Below are 18,810 nucleotides of genomic sequence, written 5' to 3' on the forward strand. Positions count from 1 at the left end.
CTCTTCACTGGCCCGGAACGTCCCATGGCCGCAGGGTGGGGGCATTCCGTTTGCTCCCCAGTCGTCTGGGGCTCTGCCATGTCTCCCCACCGTAAAGTCAGCATTCACCCTGTTGGAAGCGATTCTATCAGTTTTGTGGGGAGATATTCCGGGATTGTGTCAATAACCCGGTACTTCTCAAACCCCCATACATCAGCCTTAGCTTCCATTAACAATTCCCACCTGAACCAGCCAGCACTCTGGTGGCTGCTAAATGGGGATTTTATGACTCCATCGTTGCCTACTTCTTTTTATTAGTTTGGCATTCTACTGTATGGAAGAGCTGTACTTTCTGTCCCATTTATTTATTCACTTTATATCAGTATGGATGCAGAGATTCCTGTTTTATTCAGTTGGTTATAACCCATTACTGTCATTATTTGTTTTGTTGCTTGAATGATCCCACATTTGGCCAGTAGGATCCCCTTCAAGCTGACATCTGTGTCCTTTTGACATATCCCCACCATTTTTTTTTAAACACTTTCTTTCCATCTTATATTTTTTCTCATCCAGCCTAGAATCAGCTGTTTTTTCAAGGAGCCCTGGTTCCTTTCAGAAAATGGAATTTCAAAAGCCAAGATCTGGATGCACACTGGGTGTGCTAATTGCTGCTTGGCCCTATTCAGGGCAACACTGGGGAATACATGTATGTCTACATACGTAGACACACACACACGTCTAGATATGTCCGTGCCTGTTCTGTGTGTATAAGATGTATGGGTTCGTCTTGATCCTTCCAGCCCCAGTCCAGCTCCGCAGGCTCCTCCTCTCTTCCCCTTCCTGTTCCTGTATTAGTGAGTGCCGTCCCCAATAGTGAGAGACATGGCTCTTGATATCCTCAGTTTAGTTATTTATTTGCTTAAATCACTTTACTTATTCATCTGTATAACCACCCTCCCCAGCCCGCTCCCACTTATGTGTCCTGTGTCCTTGGGACGCCGTGGGAGGGGAGCTGGGGTGCAGCTGGACTCTCGGGGGAAAGCCTGCTGCAGCAGCTATTAGGTCGGACCTATCTAGAGCCTTCCTCCCGTCTGTACGGCCAAGAGGAATTGGTGCCCTGGACACCAGTGTCATCGGCCACCTCTCACACCCCTCTCGCCTGATCTGCAGCCCTTCATGTATGGAGACTACATTGCCTATGACTGCTGGCTGGGGAAGGTCTACGACTTGAAGAACCAGATCATCCTCAAGCTGTCTAACGGTGCCAGGTGCGGATTTCACCATGGAGGAGCCATCGTTTGGCAGGGGCAGCCCGTGAAGGAGGGCAGGGGGTGTTTTCTCGGTTCCTCGAGGGCTGTACTAGGGGCTGCAGGCTTTCGGGGCTTCAAGTCTCAGGACCTGACCCTGGGCTGGTCTCCTTGTCAGCCTGGCCTGATCCTCTGGCTCAGTTTCTGGTCTAGGCTCTACCCTGGTTTCGGGAGAGCTGCATTATCATTTAGGACACGTGAGAGGGGCTGATGCTTTATTTTAGGCACTTTAATGGTGGTGAACACTCAGATCCGGGTGTAGAGTCTTGTTTGTTTTAGGAGAGTTCCTTGTACCAGTGCAGGGGCTGAGGTGTGGGCGGAGGATGAACTGCCTATTTAGGGGGGGGGGTGGACGTATTGACACCTCTGCACAAGTCCTTTAGATCCTGACCAGCACCACAAGGGGTCCTGGCTGCCTCGCCTCCCCTAAGACCCAGGCAGTGTGTCAGGTGCCAACCAAGCCCCTGTGCCCTGTTGCAGGTGCTCCATGAACACAGAGGATGGTGCCAAGCTCTACGATGTCTGCCCACATGTCAGCGACTCTGTACGTTGGCTCCACCCAAGGAGACTGGGGGCGGGGCGGGGGGCCTCTCATCTCATGTTCCTCAGCCCTTGGGCTGTGCAGGAGGGACTTCTCAGCAGAGAGCTTGGAGCTGACCCAGGCTAACCACTGCTTCTACGCCATTGCTTTCCTAGAAAAGGGGCGGTGTGTATCCAAAGGTATAAAAGTTTGGGTGTGGGCAGAAAGCAGTAGAACCTTTCTTTGCATTTTGTTGACTTTGTATCTCATTCTTTTTAAATCTCCTGTTTTCTTAGAGCGTATGCAGTATTTTACTACAATTGACATTTTAGAACAGTAGTACATGACACAGTTTGTAAATAAGAATACTAGGGGAGTGTGTGTGATTAAGCAGGTTTGGGGACCCCTGTCCTCTGGAGCTTTAGTCCTTCAAGTGCCTCCCCTGGACCAGCAGCATTGTTGTGGCCTGAGAGCTTGGAAGCAGAATGGGCCAGACGTGCATTTCAGTAAGATCCCTGGTGATTTGTATGCACCTGAGGTCTGGGAGGTGCTACTCTGGAGCCTTAGGGGCTGTGGAGCGTGGAGGTTGGGGCCAGCAGGAGCCAGGCACAGAGCAGGGGGTGCGGGTGTGGAGAGCGCCCTCCCCTGAGGAGGCAGTGCTCACGGGGACTTTTCTCTGGCCCCAAATCCTGCAGGGTCTCTTCTTTGATGATTCCTACGGCTTCTACCCAGGCCAGGTGCTCATTGGCCCTGCCAAGATCTTCTCCAGTGTCCAGTGGCTGTCAGGGGTCAAGCCCGTGCTCAGCACCAAGAGCAAGTTCCGCGTGTTGGTCGAAGAGGTAGGGGTGGGGGCAGGACAGGGGGGTGAGGCCCTGGATCTCCCGCCCACCCTGCCTCACCTGGGGTGGGGTTGCTCTTAGAACCAAGGGAACCCGGGCCGAGCAAGGTGGGAGGGTGGTGAGTGGCAGGTCCTCTGGGCCCTGACTGGAGGTGAGGAGGCCGCAGTGAGTGGCCCCTGGGGTGGGCCTGTTCTGGGGGTGTCCAAACTTGGTGCTACACTGTGATGAGGACCTGCTTCCTGCTCTGGGGGCAGGTGGGCTCCGGACAGCTGCTTAAAGAGAGGGCGTTAGAGCCTGCTGACTGTGGCCCTGTCCTGCCCGCCACCCCCAGGTGCAGGTTGTGGAGCTGAAGGTCACGTGGATTACCAAGAGCTTCTGTCCAGGGGGCACAGACAGCGTCAGCCCCCCGCCCTCTGTCATCACCCAGGAAAACCTAGGCAGGTGAGCGGCTCCAGCGCGCCACCCGCTCCAGCGCCCCCAGGGGCGGTCCCCAAGCAAGTCTCTGGGCCGCGGGCACAGGTGCGTGGGGCTGAGAACCCCCTGGCCCAGCCCCTGCCTCTCCTCCCTCCCCTCCCAGGGTGAAGCGTCTCGGATGCTTTGACCATGCTCAGCGGCAGCTCGGGGAGCGCTGTCTGTATGTCTTCCCAGCCAAGGTAGAGCCGGCCAAGATTGCCTGTGAATGTCCAGAAAAACACTGCGCCCAGGGGGAGGGCTCTATGGCCAAGAAGGTATGTCCTCGGGGCTGGGGCTTGGCGGGCGTTTGAGGAACTGGCCTTGAGCCATTTCCACAGCAGGAAGGTCTGTGCTTTAGGCCTTGGGGGGCAGCCCTGATGACCCTTGCAGGCCAGCTAGGTGTGTACAGCTGTCACCCCTCAGACCGAGCTGCCTGGGGCCCGGCCGCGTCAGCCGGCTCTCCCTATTCTGTCCCTGCAGGTGAAGCGCCTCCTCAGGAACCAGGTTGTGAGGATCATGTCCTGGTCCCCCGACTCCCAGTGCTCCAGGGACCACTCCGTGGAGGACACAGGCAAGAAGGGGGCGGCCAAAGCCAAGGGCGCAGCAGGGTCCGCCAGCCCCGAGGAGACGCCTGATGGGTCTGCCAGCCCCGTGGAGATGCAGGACGAGGGCCCCGAGGAGGCCCACGAGGGGGGCGAGCAGCTGCCCCCCTTCCTGCTGAAGGAGGGCGGGGATGACCGGCTGCACTCGGCCGAGCAGGACGCCGATGACGAGGCCGCCGACGACACGGACGACAGCAGCTCGGTGACCTCCTCCGCCAGCTCCACCACCTCCTCCCAGAGCGGCAGCGGCGCAGGTCGCAAGAAGAGCATCCCCTTGTCCATCAAGAACTTAAAGCGGAAACACAAGAGGAAGAAGAATAAGATCACTCGTGACTTCAAGCCGGGGGACAGGTAAACTCAGGGGCACCCTCCCTTTCCCGGCCGGGTGCCCAGCCTGAGACCCTCCCCTCCTGCCCCCGCCCCGCTCCCACACGCATGCACACCCAGGCTCACGTGCACATGGGCGCGCTCGCGGTCTGCAGGCCCCGTGAAGGCTCAGAGGTGCCCAGCCAAGATGACGTAGGTGCCTGGGGTTGGCCGGGTGGGAAGGAGGGATCTGGGAGTGGGAGAGGGCGGGACAGGGGCCCCTTCCCGGAGGAGATGCCTAGCGGGGAGACTGTTTCTTCCCTGCTGCCTGATGCTCAGGGTTTCAGTTTACAAAGCCCGTGGGGTGGGGCGGTGGGTAGAGAGCGTAGCTGCCCTTTCCTCACTGGTCCTGCCCTGCAGGGTGGCGGTGGAGGTGGTGACCACGATGACCTCAGCAGACGTGATGTGGCAGGACGGCTCCGTGGAGTGCAACGTCCGCTCCAACGACCTCTTCCCTGTGCACCACCTGGACAACAACGAGTTCTGCCCTGGAGACTTCGTGGTGGACAAGCGAGGTAGCGCCGGGTGGGGCTTGGGAAGAAGGGGCGAGGGGTCTGGGCATCAAGGACACTCCCCTTGGTGGTCACTCTTCTGAAGACTCGGGGAGCCTTTCTGGCCTGCACTGACCGAGCCAGGGAAGCAGTGGGTTCTGGGCCCCGTTGTGGTTGACGTGCAGTGGGTGGGTGGGTGGCAGGTGGCACCACCAGGGCGCCTTAGCTAGTCATGCCCCCCTCCCCCCCACCGCTGGGTCCCTAGTCCAGAGCTGTCCGGACCCCGCTGTCTACGGCGTGGTGCAGTCTGGGGACCACGTGGGCCGCACCTGCATGGTGAAGTGGTTCAAGCTGCGGCCGAGTGGGGACGACGTGGAGGTGAGCGGGTGCTGCCCCCACGTCTCCTTCAGGGTGGGCTCTGGTGGGCTGGATGTAGGGCCCCTGGGCTCACGACCACCCATCCCTCCCCAGCTGATTGGAGAGGAGGAAGATGTGAGCGTCTACGACATTGCCGATCACCCTGACTTTCGGTTCCGCACGACCGATATCGTTATCCGAATCGGCAACACTGAGGATGGAGGGCCTCACAGGGAGGATGAGGTACGTGCACCCTGGCCTGTGTGGCAGCTGCAGTACCTGATGGTGCCACCAGGTGGCACCAGGAGCCGAGACCTGCAAGTCCTTTGGGCTGCGTGTCCGCCCCAAGCGCCTTCCCCAGGAGAGCAGCTGCCGGCAGCGGGGCCGCTCAGTCCGAGCACCTGCACGAGGACTCACCTACCTGCCGGGCTCAGGCCTCGTTCACACAGCTGCTCCCTGGGCCTATTAGAGAAGCCCATTCGTGTCCTCCGCGCCACGAGCGTGGTGTCAGGTGCTACAGGAGCACAGGAGAGGCCTGGGGAGGTGGCGTCTGAGCTGGGCCCTGGAGCACAAGTGGGGACACAGGGTGGGGTTGGGCAGATTCCAGGCAGAGGAAGAGTGGGGACGAGAGTCCCGAGGCTGGAAGCCCGGAGAGACCAGGATGCTGCGAGCAGGAAGGGAGTGAGTGGGGGGCTCAGTGGATGGCGAGCATTGGGGGTGTTTCAACCAAAGGGTCCCGTGCTCGAGTTACTCACGGTGGTCTCTGGCTGGTGCCCACATCCCTTCTGTTCTCATGGCCTTGCCCCTGCCCTCACCCTTGGGGAGCTGCACCTTTGACCCTGTCCCATTTGCCCTGCAGCCGTCGGTCGGCCAGGTGGCCCGCGTGGACATCAGCAGCAAGGTGGAGGTGGTGTGGGCTGATAACTCCAAGACCATCATCCTGCCCCAGGTGAGCCCCTGCAGAGTCCACCTCGCAGCTCCAGACCGTGGCAGCCAGGCCGGGAGCTCAGATCTTCCTGGCCAGGGAGTCTGCTTTGGGGGAGTAAGGTCTCAGGGAAAGGAAAGGCAGTATTACACCCAGAGCCCCGGGGCGAGAGAGTCGGGAAAGCAGAGAGGCAGCCTACAGCTGGATTGCCAGTCTACAGCTGGATTGCCAGTCATGTGTAGATTTTCACAGACCTCCCAGATCTGCCTGGATCCCCATTCACTGTGCTAAGAAAACACAGGTTGCTTCCTTTAAGAAATTAGAGCCTTCGCACCAACACTTCTAGGACAACTTTCACAGATCAGGGAGAGAAAGCAGATGGGTTCTGAGTGGCAGGGCTGTTTTTGATGCTGTTTCTTTGCTCCCTTGTTTGAGCTGATGCTCACACCCCAGCTCCCCTCTCCTGGCACCAACATGGGGTGGGGGAGGGGCTCACCTCTCGTCCAGGAGGCCATTCCGGCGGGGGAACAGGGTGTGACACGGCCTTGCTGACCAAGTGCACTCAGCGGCAAGGAGGCTGGAACAGGCCTTGGCTGGGCCTTGGGCCCATGGGTGGGGCTGGGGCAGCGGAGGTGCCTCTCAGGGGCCTAGGAACCAAGAAGCACAGAGGCCCAACTGCGGAGGCCAGAGCAGGAAAGGGGGGAAGGGTGGCGTGGCTGCCGAGGCCTCAGGGCGCCCAGTCACTATCAGCTCTGAGGGTTGGGGTCCTGGCAGAGCGCCCCTGAATGGCCCGCGCCCCGTCTCCCCCCACCAGCACCTGTACAACATCGAGTCTGAGATCGAGGAGTCAGACTATGACTCGGTAGAAGGCAGCACCAGTGGGGCGTCCTCGGATGAGTGGGAGGACGACAGTGACAGCTGGGAGACGGACAATGGGCTGGTGGAGGACGAGCACCCCAAGATAGAGGAGCCCCCCATCGCAGCCACCGAGCAGCCAGTGGCCCCCGAGGAGGACAAGGGAGTGGTGATCAGCGAGGAGGCCGCCACGGCCGCCATCCAGGGAGCCGTGGCCATGGCCACCCCTGTGGCTGGGCTGATGGAGAAGGCTGGCAAGGATGGGCCCCCGAAGAGCTTCCGGGAGTTGAAAGAGGCCATCAAGATCCTGGAGAGCCTCAAGAACATGACCGTGGAGCAGCTTCTGACGGGCTCGCCCACCTCCCCCACGGCGGAGCCGGAGAAGCCGACGCGGGAGAAGAAGTTTCTGGACGACATCAAGAAGCTGCAGGAAAACCTCAAGAAGACCCTGGACAACGTGGCCATCGCAGAGGAGGAGAAGATGGAGGCTGTGCCAGACACGGAGCGCAAGGAGGACAAGCCCGAGGGGCAGTCACCTGTGAAGGCCGAGTGGCCCAGCGAGACCCCGGTGCTCTGCCAGCAGTGCGGCGGCAAGCCCGGGGTCACCTTCACCAGCGCCAAGGGCGAGGTCTTCTCGGTGCTGGAGTTCGCGCCCTGTGAGTTGGCCCCGTGTGTGTTCCAGATCTGGAGGCCAGGTGGCTGGCCCCTGGCTGCCGCCCAGGGCTGGGGAGCCATTTCCCTGGCCTGGGCACCAGTCCCCATGCCAGGAGAGGAGGGCAGGGAGCATGTGGGTTCATCCACCTGTCGGGGGAGCGCTCCCAGCGGCCGCCGCACCTCCAGGTGGAGTTCCCAGGCCTCGCCCTGAGGAACTGACCACTCTCTTTCCCCCTCTAGCAAATCACTCTTTTAAGAAAATTGAGTTCCAGCCTCCAGAAGCCAAGAAGTTCTTCAGCACGGTGCGGAAGGAGATGGCCCTGCTGGCTACCTCGCTGCCCGACGGCATCATGGTCAAGACCTTCGAGGACAGAATGGCAAGTAGCCTGGTGCGGGCCAGGCCTGGGGACTACCGGGTGCGGCTGTGCTGTGTGGGCGCCTGGTGCCCGAGAGGCTGCAGCCTCGGCCCCTGGGCCTGCAGGCCTGAGGGACTCCTTACCAGGCAGGACAGGCTCCACCAGGGGAGCCACACGGCTGGCAGGAGTCCCACGCATGTGTCTAGACCAGGTGGTCATCCTTTTAAAAGTTAGTTTAAGATTGTAATGATCACCTGACTCTTCTCTCGTTTTTTGAAAAATTAGAACATTTTAGAAAAAGTCATAGTTGTCTTTGACCAATCCTCACCCTGCCCCCAGGGGCCATGACTTCAGCAGTTTCATGGGTCTCCTTCCAGGTGATCTTCTTCTGTGTTTACATGTTCGTGCATCGCCATAAACCAGACTATCTTGTAGGATTTGTTCTACACGATTAGCACATCATCATACACATCATCTATAACTTGTTTTTTTTCAGCCAACGGTAATTTTTCAGACGTACCCACGTTGATTCACACTGATGTAGTCATTGCTTTTTAGCTACAGGACAGTATAGCCTCCCGTGGCCACGTCACACTCCATTTGCCACTTCTCTGTTTGTGACCTGGGCCCCGTGTTTTGAGTCATGCTGGTGGAGGCGTGTGAGCGCCTCCTTGTTTGTTCCAGGAATGAGCGAGCGTGGTCCATATGCCACCTTATTTGTTCAGCAGACCTTCACTGGGCCTTGCTGTGTGCCAGGCACCATGCAAGACACTGAATTTGGGTCCAAGTGAGGCCTCAGCTCCAGCCCAGGCCTGGAGGAAGGGGCCAGAGGAAAGGGACCACAAAGAGAGGCACTGTTGAGATGGGCCTGCAGGCGGCCAGAAACCCCAGGGCAGGGCCAGGAGCGCGTGCGTGGTCAGGGCTGCTCGAGGTTCTTGATGATGCTTTTAGTTTTCCTTGGGTTTTAGTGAAATTCCTTTTGAAAATTCCAGCCCATCTCAGCTCTGCTGACGGAAGAACTCTTTTGTTTGCTTTCTACCCAAATCTTACTCAGAGGGAAAGGGAAATCGTGTGTTATCTTGAGGCCCACAGAGTGGCTCCAGTCCCAAGTACACGAGAGGATTCCGTCACTCCAGCTAGTCCTTGGCCCTAGCCGGCTCTCAGCTCATTGCTCACCCGGCACGTTGCCCTGGCGATGGTCCCCCCCAACCCCGACAGTGTGGATCTCTGGTGTCTGTGGAGAGTCTCCTTGGTGACTTATAGCCTGAGTTTCTAGTGGTCTCCCAGCGTTTTCCCCGACTTCAGTTCCTCTCATCCTTCTAGTTCCCTAAAAGCAAGTGCAGCCTTGCCATCCTGGAATGTTCTTTCATCTTCTGATGGGTTGTAATTGTTGCTTGCTTCACTGGGGGTGGGGGGCTGTTTTGAGGAATGCAACTTACAAGTAATGATTTATAAGGAAAAAACCTGGTAGGATACAAACCGGCTTCGAAAATTCTTTTTGTGTCAGGAGTTAAAAGATGCCAGGCAGGTCTGCACAGAGGTGTTTGCGTTTAGCTTCTCTGTTGCTGGCAGTGTCTGGAGTCCCAGGGGGCTGCTCCTGCTGGAGCCGCACAGAGCCCTGGAAGAGATCACATCCAGGTGCCCCGTGTGGAAGCCCGCCGCCAACCTCAGCCTTCCCTCCCTCCCTCCCTCCTCCTCTAGGACCTCTTCTCGGCCCTAATCAAGGGCCCCACTCGCACCCCCTACGAGGACGGCCTCTACCTGTTTGACATCCAGCTCCCCAACATCTACCCAGCCGTGCCCCCCCACTTCTGCTACCTCTCCCAGTGCAGTGGCCGTCTGAACCCCAACCTGTATGACAATGGGAAGGTGTGCGTCAGCCTACTGGGCACCTGGATTGGAAAGGTGGGTACGGTGCCGGCACCTGGTCAGGACTGGGGGAGGCCAGTCTGGACAGGTGTCTGGGACAGAGTTAATCGATCGCACTGTGTGTGTGTTTTAGGGGACAGAGAGGTGGACAAGCAAATCCAGCCTTCTCCAGGTGCTCATCTCCATCCAAGGTACGGTGGGTGGGGCCGGGGGGGTGACAGGGCTGCCGGAGGGCACAGTGACTCTGGCTTTTGCATCCCCCACCTCCTGTCTGTAGCTCTGGCCTCCTCTCGGGGGTTGAGATCGGGCGGGCCTGATGGGCTTCTCCTCCGGCAGGTCTAATCCTGGTGAATGAACCGTACTACAATGAAGCCGGCTTTGACAGCGACCGCGGCCTACAGGAGGGCTATGAGAACAGTCGCTGCTACAACGAGATGGCGCTCATCCGCGTGGTGCAGTCCATGACCCAGCTGGTGCGGCGGCCGCCCGAGGTCTTCGAGCAGGAGATCCGGCAGCACTTCAGTACTGGCGGCTGGCGGCTGGTGAACCGCATTGAGTCCTGGCTGGAAACCCACGCCCTGCTGGAGAGGGCCCAAGCGCTGCCCAACGGGCTTCCCAAGGACAGTAGCTCGCCAGAGCCGCCAGCTGTGGCCGAGCTCTCAGACTACAGCCGAGAAGAACCTGAGGACGGAGGGCTGGCCCCTGGAGAGGCCTCCCAGGGCTCAGACTCGGAGGGCGGCGCGCAGGGCCCGGCCTCAGCCAGCAGGGACCGCACAGACCAGACTTCGGAGGCAGCGCCTGACGCCTCAGTGCCACCCAGTGTCAAACCAAAGAAGCGGAGAAAGAGCTACCGGAGCTTCTTGCCTGAGAAGAGTGGCTACCCTGACATCGGCTTCCCCCTCTTCCCGCTTTCTAAGGGTTTCATCAAGAGCATCCGGGGGGTCCTGACTCAGTTCCGGGCCGCTCTGATGGAGGCGGGCATGCCCGAGAGCGTGGAGGACAAGTAGTCAGCCAGCCCTGGAGGAAGGAGTGTCGCTGCGGGGAGAGGCCAGCTGCTGCCTGCTCACTCCCTCCCCTGGAACCTCCCCTCTTCCCTTTCCTCCTCTGTCCCCAGTGCAAGCCCCGCCCATTGCCCTCTTCTCCCCAATATGAGTGATGCTGAAGTGCAGGAAGTTTCTTGAGATGCTGCCATTTCTATTCCCAAGCAATCTTCCAGCAAGCGGGGTCCCTGTGGCAAAGAAAATCTGAACCCTGTTGCTGATTTTCCACTTGTCACCCCAGGCAGGGTGTCCCAGCACTTCCTCCCTCGCCATCTCCGCCTCAGGTCGGAGGTGGGCCTTTCGTGGGGGCTGACGCGGGAGAACTCGGGGCCCAGGTGTGTGCGGACCCGCGGGACCGGACCCGTGGGATGAGTGGACGTGCCTTGCATGAAGTGTGGGTTGCTCCAGCGGTTCCCCGGTCCCCTTTGTCCTCTTCATCCCACTGTAGCTTCCTAGTGTCCCAGGCCCTCCTGCTGCCACCACCAACCGCCTCCTCCCTCGTCTCCCAGCACCAACACTCTCCCTTGGGAGTTGTAGCTGCCGTCACAGACTCCTGGCTCTGCTCTGGCCCATTTACACAGGAGAGCCTTCGGGCCTGTTGAAGTCGCTCTCTAAGAGAGGTTGGGACCAGGCTGGGTTCAGGGTGACCCCCAGGAGAGGTGGTGGCCTCACACGCTGCCATGGAGTGAGGACCAGGGGGCTGCTGGGAAAGAAACAGCTGTAGGTGCCTTGCTCTTCCTGTGCCAGGGGGCCGGGGGGATGGCAGCTCTGGCCTCAAGGCCTTGCGCTCAGCCCCGTCCCGGGGCCCCGGGAGGCCGCAGCACGGACAAGGCCGGGGCAAGTGCGAGGGCCTCTGCTGTGGACTGTGCCCCTCCCACTGTCAAACGCTAACGCTGGGGGGCGGCATGTAGCTCCCTGAACACAGCGAGCCAGCCCTCTCTCCCGGAGGATGAGAGCGAGGCCTGTCAGCCCTTCACTTATGAGCTGCAGGCTCAATGCGGGAGAGAGGCGGCCGGCAGGCTTCTCCCTCGCAGAGACGGGCCCAGAGGTTTACAGATTTTTCTAAGCGTTTGATAATGTGAAGCTCCAGTTGAATAGGATGCTGTTGAGCACATTGCAGCTATGTAATTTTGGTGTATGTATGTACTATTTAAGATTGAAAGAAAATAAATCTCAAAAGCAAAGATATTAACTCTTACTAGAAAAAAAAAAAAGACAAAATAAGAAGCCAAAGCATGATGCGTCTTGTCCGCCTTACGCTGGCTCCACACCTGAGCTGCCGCAACCGTGTGGGCGTCGGCAGCAGCGCGGGGAAGGGCGGGGCCGGAGCCGGTGTCTTGTTTGAGGATCACCCAGAGTGACTGCCCGGGCTGCGCTTCCTGGGGCGTCGTTCATGTGGAGATGTGAATGCCTACTGCTTAAGATACCTGTATAAAGTGCTGTGTGATTAAACTTTTTTTTTACTTGCATTTTTTTTTTTTTGTTTGGCTCATTACAATGTACAAAAAAGACAAGGTGGCACCATTAAACCTGCCTCTGCCATCCATCTGGCTCTGTCGCCTTTCTTCCCCTCGGGGGCACCTCACACACCCTCCCCAGGGGAAGGAAAGATCCCTATTGCTGGGGAGGCTCGAGGCAGCGGCACTTTCCCCTCCCAGCCTGCTTCTGCGCCTCCGTGTTTCCTGTCAGGGGACTCACGGGGGCCGGGAGATGAGGGTCTAGAAGTTCAGTGGGTCGGTGCTCTCGCCTCCGAGCAGGGCCCGTGTCCTTTTCCTCAAGAGCCACCTTTCAGCAGTGCGTCAGCAGTAGCCGTGGTCCCCAGGGGCCCGTGACTGACCAGTTGCACCGGTTCAGCTCCTTCCAGATGCTGGGGGAGCTGACTTGGCAGCACCTGGCCTGGGCTTGAAGCCAAAAGGGTTCCCCACTTTGAGCGGGTAGCATCTGCCCCTCCCTGCTGCTTCCTTTTAACCCCTGCCCACCACTCCCCAAAAAGGATGGGCTGGAGGAGGGCAGGGGAGGCTGAGGGAGCCCTGGATTCCTCCCTGGAGGGGTGACGGACTCCTTGTAAAAAGGGGACAGCTGCCTGCCGTTTTGACTTGTGTTGCTCCTTGCCAGTTTTCCCCAGTGCGCCTAACTCGGAGACATTTTCTCTTTTCGCTGAGACTCGCTGGCCGTGTGGCCCTAGGTAAGACATACTCGCTCTGAGCCTCAGTCTTCCGCTTGTGAGAAGAGGCAGTTGGCTCCAGGCCAGATGTGGCATAATCATCACTGGGGCAGGGCCCCACCCCTACAAAAGCAGCTGGGACCAGCTCTGATCCAGTGCCCACCACCAAAATGACTTCCCAGGGGCCAGTACCATGCATTGCCCCATCCAGGAGGGACCATTGGGCATCATGTTAAATTCTAGAGCCCTGGAAGAAGCAAGACCCCACTCTCCCCAACCCCTAGGATAAGACCAGTAGGCTGGGAATGTCGCTTTATTTGGATTTGATTCAGGGGGTGGGGCTCCCTAAACAAAACACGGTGGCCTCCACGCTCCTAGCCCAGCACCTCATCCTGGCCTTTGGTGGGCAGAGCCACCCTTCCCAGCCTTCTCCAGGAGTTTTCCTCCTCCTCCCGACCCGCCAAGTGAGCTGTGGACAGTCCCTCCAGTCCCTGGGGAGGGGCCTAAGCTCAGAGTAAACCAAGTAGACAGACTAAGGCACGGCAAGGCCTGCGGAGTCATAGGTGCTCCTCTGGAGGTGGCCTCCGGCTGGGTGAGGCCTGTGGCTCCAGAGAGGGTGGGGACTCCCTGCAGCCACTGACCATCCAGAAGTAGTTTGGGTGCACCTGGCCCTGCACAGCCTCGCTGATCATCAGTTCCCCGTCCACAGCAAACACACCCTTCCTGTCCTTGGGTTCCAGGCGGAAAGCAACCACGGGCACATACACCAAGTGGGGACAGTCACACTCCATGTGCCTGCCTTTCTCCATGGCCAGGAAGAGGCGCAGCAGTGTGGCTCGAGACACACCTGCCCGCACATAGAACAAATGCATAGCGCCGGCCGCACAGCGGCCCATGGGTGCGGCAAACATCTCACTGCCCAGGTGTGAGTGCAGCAGTGCCAGCACCAGCACGAAGTCCTGCTCCGGCACCACTGTCCAGTGAGAGGGCACTGCCTCCTGCAGGGGCACCAGGTGGGCGTCCACAGGGCCCTGCTGGGCCTGCTGGGCCCGAGCGGGGCAGGGGGGCATCTTGGAGACCACCGTTTCTACAGGGAGGTAGGCCAGGGAGCCCTGGTAGGTGCGCAGGGCCGCCAGGCGCAGGAAGGTGCCCAGAGTGAAGCGCATCTCACCCAGGCGCCGAAACTTCTCACTCTCCAGATCCACGTCAGCGATGAAACCCCAAGCCAGGCTGAGCACGGAGAAGAGGCGCTGCCCGGAGGCTGTCTGCAGGGACAGCAGATCCATGGGCGCCAGCAGCCGGCGGCACAGCAGCCGTGTGCAGTTGGTCAGGAGGTCTTCATTAGTCACCTGCTCGTAGCTGCAGAGGGAGAAGTCAGATGGGGAGGGCAGGAGCCCTCACATGTCCTCCCCTTCCTCCTCCTGGGGAGTTGGGGCGGGCGAAGTGACACTGAGTCCCTAGGGAGTTGGCAGGAGTGACAGATGGAGCAGGTGGAGGCAGCAGCTGGAGTCACGGAGAGGGCCCCAGAACGGAGGGGCCGAGGCTCCAGAGAAGAGGGCATGGAAGTTACCCCTGCGCATGGTAACTTACAAAAGAAAGCCTGGCAGTAGGGCGGCACTGAGGGGAAACTGAGCCCCACTCTGGCCCTGGGCTCTCACCCGGCATAATGGTTCACAGAAGCGGCCAGTGCATTGCCAGAGCCGGCTGGGAGGCTACACAGGGGCTTCTGGATGGCGGTCTCCCAGTCAGGCCGCTCCATGAGCCCGTTCACCACCTGTTGGAGCACAGGTGGCCTCAGCCTGGGAAGCACCCCACCCCCACGACCCAGGCCCAGCCTCCCGGTGCGGGCCTCACCTCATGCATCAACCCGTCTCCAGACATGACCACCAGTGCGTCCCAACGTCTCAGGTCCTCCGCCCGCACCAGCTCCCGGGCGTGGTTCCGCCGCTCTGCGGAGAGACCAGCGCGGTTATCACGGCGGGGGCTGGGGTGGGTGGTGGGTGGGGGGGTCCCTGGCTGGGGATGCTCCCTGCACCCCCGCGGGGAGACACTCACCAGTGAGCGTCAGCGTGAAGGAGACATCGGCCTGGGCCAGCAGGGGCTGCACGTGGCTCCGGAAGAGCTGCAGGGCTTTGCCCTTGCCCCCGCGCGGATTTAACAGCACCAGCACTCGGCAGGGCCTTGGGAGCGGGTTCCGGGAGCCGCCCGCTGTAAAGACAAACCCGAACCGGCCACTAGGGGGCTGACGATCACAGCAGGGGCACTGGGGTGGAAACGCTGTGCCTGAAACCCACGGGTAACTGATCCAACAGTCTGACCAGAGGCAGCGGCCTCCAGTGGGGAGCTCCAGCGGCAGCCCCGCGCTCCTCACCCGGCCAGCTTGGCTTGGCTCAGGCTCGGCCCGCTTCTGGTCTCGTCGGGAAAAGTGCTTCTCTCGGGCGTCCCCAGCCTCTTTTGTTCAGCTGACTCGGGCCAACCTTCCTCTCGAGGGAGAGAATGGATCCCCCTACAGGCCTTCCCCGCCAGGACCCCACAAACCTGCATCCATAACCTCGACCCGTGGCCCCCGCTGCCAGGGGGTCCCCGGCGCTGTCGGGGCGCTGTCCGCGGCGGCGGCTCCTGCCTTCAGCTCCTTATCGGTGCTGCCCAGGCGGGCGTCTTGGTGCCGGCTGTGGGGCTCGCCCTCCCCGCCCGGAGCCGGGGCTGTAGGGGCACCCGCGTCATTCCCTGCGGTTGCCGGATCTGAGGGAGAGGAGACAGCGCTGGTGGAGTCCGCAGCGACCCCCTGAGGTGGGGGGCGCCCTGCTAGGTCCTGGGACCACGCGCGGGGAGCCGCGCCTCCGGCATCGCCTAGTTTTCCGAGAGGTCCAGATAGCCGAGGTCCAGTGCCACCAAGGGCGCTCCCGTCCTAGAACTGAGCTCCCACCCCCAGAGGCAAAGGGTCTCTTCCTGAGGGGCTTTCTTTCATGGGGCCTCGGGTTCCGGCCCGAACGATGGGTCAGAGCCCCGTGGCTCTCTCCGGGGGATCAGGTCCTCACCCCCTGGGCGCTGCCAGGGGGAGGGGAGTCCAGTTGCGTGAAAATCCCAGAACGTGAGTGGACATCGCAGGGCGCGAAGTTCGGGGAGAGCGATCCCCGCCCCGAAACAGCCGGGTCGCCTTGTCCTCTACCCTGAGCTCCGGAGCGGCCGGAGTCGCCGCGCGCGCCTCTAAGGACCAGGCTCTGCGGCGCCGCGCGCAGCGCTCGTGGGAGCAGCGCCGGAGTCGCGCAAGAGCTGAGCCGGAGCCCGGCCGCCAGCCGCCGCCTCCCTCGGCCGGAGCCGAGTGGGCGCGGAGGCCATGCGGTGCACGGCAGTTCCCCCGACCGCCCAGGAGCCACGCACGGCGAGAGGACAGGGCGGGCGGCCAGCCCTACCCAGTCGGTCCGCTTTGCTGGGGAAGCGCCACCTCCGTTCCCCACAGTGGCCTAGGGCTGAACGCAGCTCGTCCCGGGCTCAGCCTCGCATCTGAGGGGCAACTGGAGCGCCGGGCAAATGCTGACTGCACGGCCTCGCTGTCTCCAGCCTCAAACTTTTGTCTCAACTTCGGGGAGGGACCTGTGCCTCGCCCCCGGGCCTGGCCACGCCCCGCGCTCCCGGCGTTTGCGGGGGAGGACCCCGCGCCCGGCACAGCTGGAGCCCTCCTGTCCCCGGCCTCACCGCGCCGCCCCCCGCACGGTCAGCGCCCAGGGCTCGGCCACACGCAGCCCTTTGGCTGGGTCCCGGGACGCTGGTAGTAGGCGACCGGCGGAAGGCGGCGCCGCGGCCCGGCAGGAGAGGTGGAGGCCGTTGGCGAGGCGCGGAGCCCCAGGCCCGGCCACGAGCGGCGCGCCGCGAGCGCAGCGTCCCGGGCGCGCGAGGGTGAACGCGCAGCGCAGGCCGCGGCGCGGGCCCCACGCGATCTCGCCTCGGCGCCCAAAGTCGGAGCGGCCCCCGGGTGGGACTCTGGGCACGCGTGGCTCAGGGCTCCGGGCAGACCTCGGCTGTCCCTGGACGCTGCGACCTTCCGCCCCGGAGTCTCCTGGCAGAACTGGCCCCGCTGCCGGCTCCGGACAAGCAGCGCCCGCTTCGCGCGCCCCGCCCCATCCCACCCGGATTTCGAGGCCCAGGCCCCACCGGGTGCCCCCCGCTCCGTGCCGGGGCGTCTCTCCAGCCGCTCCAGTTCTCCCCCAGAGAGTTATTTTTAGCCTCCCGACCAAGCAGCTCTGCAGCGCAGCCACCGAGCCTGAGGCAGCCAGGCGAGCGGTCCCGGGGAGGGCGGGCGACCTGCGCGGGGAGATGCGGTCCAGAGGAGGGATCCTTGTCAAGAACCTCAAAAGTTGGATCCTTTTCGCAGAGGACAACATCGAGGCTCGCCTGGGCCAGAGAAGCTGCTCCGCGGCGGGCGATCCAGGCCCACGCACCCGAGAGGAGCTTGGCGGTGTAAACAGGCCTAGGGGTCCCCATCCGCACTGGGCAGCCAAGCATCGGGGGCGTGTCCTCCGCCGCCCCCACTGGCTCAGTGGGAAGAGGCAAACGGGCCCGGGACTCGTGTATCGGTGCTTGTGTGATAAACATATCACCGGCAAGTAAGTGTCTGAGCTGAACTTGTCCGCAACCAACTCGAGTAAACTCCCTGGGGGGTTGTTGACGGCGACCCAGAGGAGGAAGTTACCAAGGCGGACTTGGCGACCTGACCAGGTAGGGCCAAAGTTAGGAAAAACCAAACCGCTGTAGGAGGCTGAGGTGGTACAGGCCCAGGCTGCAAAGTGCTCACGCGCCCACACCTGCCCCCACCGACACTCGCTCACAACTCTCTTCCCATCGCCTCAAGTCGAGAAGAGGCAGGTCTCTGCGGCCCCGGTAACTCGGGCGCGCCTCCGCCGCATCTCCTCTTACAGAGGACCCAGGCGGCCCGGCCCCGTTTCCCAACACCTGGGGGTGGGGGGAGGAGGGCGGGGCCCAAGCGTCCCCACGTAGAGGGGAGGCACGGGCTGGTGGGACGCGTTGGCCTGGCACGCGTCCGGGTGGTGGCCACCTCCGTCCTGCGTGGCCCCCGGGCAGCCCTGGCTGGGTCCTGAGCGTCCCGAGCGTGTTCCGGGAAGGTGACTCAGCGACGCTTTCACGGGTCGAGACTCTATGCGAAACTAGGAACCGGGAGAGGAAGCGGGGGCGGGGTGGCATCGCCCTCTCGCAGGGCCGCGGCGGGTGTCCGCCGAGGTCTGATGTTGAACCTACAGGCCCCCACCCGCAGCCCCCAGGAATCCGACGCCAGGAGGGGAGCGCGGCGCTGCAGCCGCAGTGCCGCGGTCACGCGACGCGGGGACTCAAGCGCCTGCGGGAGGAGGGGGCTCCTTGCGGGAGCCGGGGCTCGATCCCTCTCCTCCCCCTTCGCCTGCCTTCTCCTCCTGCCAGGACTCCGGTCAAAGTCGGGGCTTTGGCGCCTGGAAGACGCGGGACGCGGGACGCGGGCGGGGTGCTCCCCGAGATCTCAGTCTTGGAGGGAGGGTGCTGCGGAGATCGCCAGGGCAGCCTCCCCTTTCTCCCCCGCTCGGGAGGGCGCTTCCATCAGTCCTGAAAAGCCGCTGCCTTAAACCTTGGAGTCTGGTGGGAAACTGAGGCCCTCGGGAAAGGAAGACCTGGCTGTGCACGAGTCCGCAGGGAGAAAGCCCACCTGCCACTGGGTCCCTCCGCCTCCCAGCGCCCCGGGCTGGAGCCCCTGGGGTCGTGGGGCCGGACGGGGGCGGGGTTGACTGGAAACCGAGCGACGAGGGAGGCGGAGCAGCCTGCTGGGTTCATTATCCGGCCTCCGGGGGCCCAGTGGGAGGGAGGTGAAGGGCCGAGCCCTCTGGCCCCGGTTCCAGTCTGCACAATGGCTCCTCTATCCTCCCAGCGGCCTCGCCCCCGCCCCCACCCTCACGGTCCCTGCTCTGCCCTCCTCATTCTTGTCCGTCACCTCCCCCCTCCAGGCTGCCTCCCTCCGGGCCCACACCGCCCTCCAGCCCCCCTCTAAAGAGC

General features: G+C 61.7%; 2 protein-coding genes across 5 annotated transcripts in view; one reads left to right on the top strand and one right to left on the bottom strand.

Moving 5' to 3' along the window:
* The window catches only part of UBE2O (ubiquitin conjugating enzyme E2 O), a 59,129-nt gene extending 46,970 nt beyond the window's left edge, over nucleotides 1-12,159 (top strand). The window contains exons 4-18 of the mRNA XM_082604707.1: nucleotides 1,150-1,247; nucleotides 1,767-1,830; nucleotides 2,502-2,645; nucleotides 2,977-3,086; nucleotides 3,223-3,373; nucleotides 3,579-4,051; nucleotides 4,427-4,581; nucleotides 4,823-4,935; nucleotides 5,029-5,157; nucleotides 5,774-5,863; nucleotides 6,654-7,350; nucleotides 7,589-7,725; nucleotides 9,406-9,609; nucleotides 9,707-9,764; nucleotides 9,910-12,159. Coding sequence (XP_082460833.1) covers nucleotides 1,150-1,247; nucleotides 1,767-1,830; nucleotides 2,502-2,645; nucleotides 2,977-3,086; nucleotides 3,223-3,373; nucleotides 3,579-4,051; nucleotides 4,427-4,581; nucleotides 4,823-4,935; nucleotides 5,029-5,157; nucleotides 5,774-5,863; nucleotides 6,654-7,350; nucleotides 7,589-7,725; nucleotides 9,406-9,609; nucleotides 9,707-9,764; nucleotides 9,910-10,580 — 3,294 coding nt within the window. The 3' untranslated portion in view covers nucleotides 10,581-12,159. The remainder of the gene's footprint in view (nucleotides 1-1,149; nucleotides 1,248-1,766; nucleotides 1,831-2,501; nucleotides 2,646-2,976; nucleotides 3,087-3,222; nucleotides 3,374-3,578; nucleotides 4,052-4,426; nucleotides 4,582-4,822; nucleotides 4,936-5,028; nucleotides 5,158-5,773; nucleotides 5,864-6,653; nucleotides 7,351-7,588; nucleotides 7,726-9,405; nucleotides 9,610-9,706; nucleotides 9,765-9,909) is intronic.
* Nucleotides 12,160-13,074: 915 nt separating this feature from the next.
* On the bottom strand, nucleotides 13,075-17,238 carry SPHK1 (sphingosine kinase 1). Of its 4 annotated transcripts, none has more exons than XM_082604724.1 (6): nucleotides 17,125-17,238; nucleotides 15,316-15,519; nucleotides 14,833-14,985; nucleotides 14,632-14,726; nucleotides 14,436-14,551; nucleotides 13,075-14,136 (listed from the first exon to the last, which is right to left on the bottom strand). In XM_082604724.1, the coding sequence occupies exons 2-6, from the start codon at nucleotides 15,323-15,325 to the stop codon at nucleotides 13,335-13,337; spliced, it is 1,176 nt and encodes a 391-aa protein (XP_082460850.1). In that variant the 5' UTR covers nucleotides 15,326-15,519; nucleotides 17,125-17,238; the 3' UTR covers nucleotides 13,075-13,334. The 4 variants fall into 4 exon arrangements, with proteins under 4 accessions (XP_082460850.1, XP_082460849.1, XP_082460848.1 ...); XM_082604723.1 differs by having other exon boundaries at nucleotides 17,080-17,217; XM_082604722.1 differs by lacking the exon at nucleotides 17,125-17,238 and adding an exon at nucleotides 16,191-16,946.
* Nucleotides 17,239-18,810: the final 1,572 nt, after the last annotated feature.

This window comes from Mesoplodon mirus, assembly GCF_964341445.2.
Source record: "Mesoplodon mirus genome assembly, chromosome: 18".
Lineage (NCBI taxonomy): Eukaryota > Metazoa > Chordata > Mammalia > Artiodactyla > Ziphiidae > Mesoplodon > Mesoplodon mirus.

Excerpts from the sequence above, each read along its gene's own strand:
- SPHK1 (XM_082604725.1), bottom strand. The coding sequence starts at position 15,880 with ATGTCCACTCACGTTCTGGGATTTTCACGCAACTGGACTCCCCTCCCC. Across the intron at positions 15,540-15,815 it reads CCCCTGGCAGCGCCCAGGGG|CGCTGTCTCCTCTCCCTCAG; the intron begins GTGAGGACCTGA and ends GGACTCCACCAG. Across the intron at positions 14,986-15,315 it reads GGTCGAGGTTATGGATGCAG|CGGGCGGCTCCCGGAACCCG; the intron begins GTTTGTGGGGTC and ends TTGTCTTTACAG.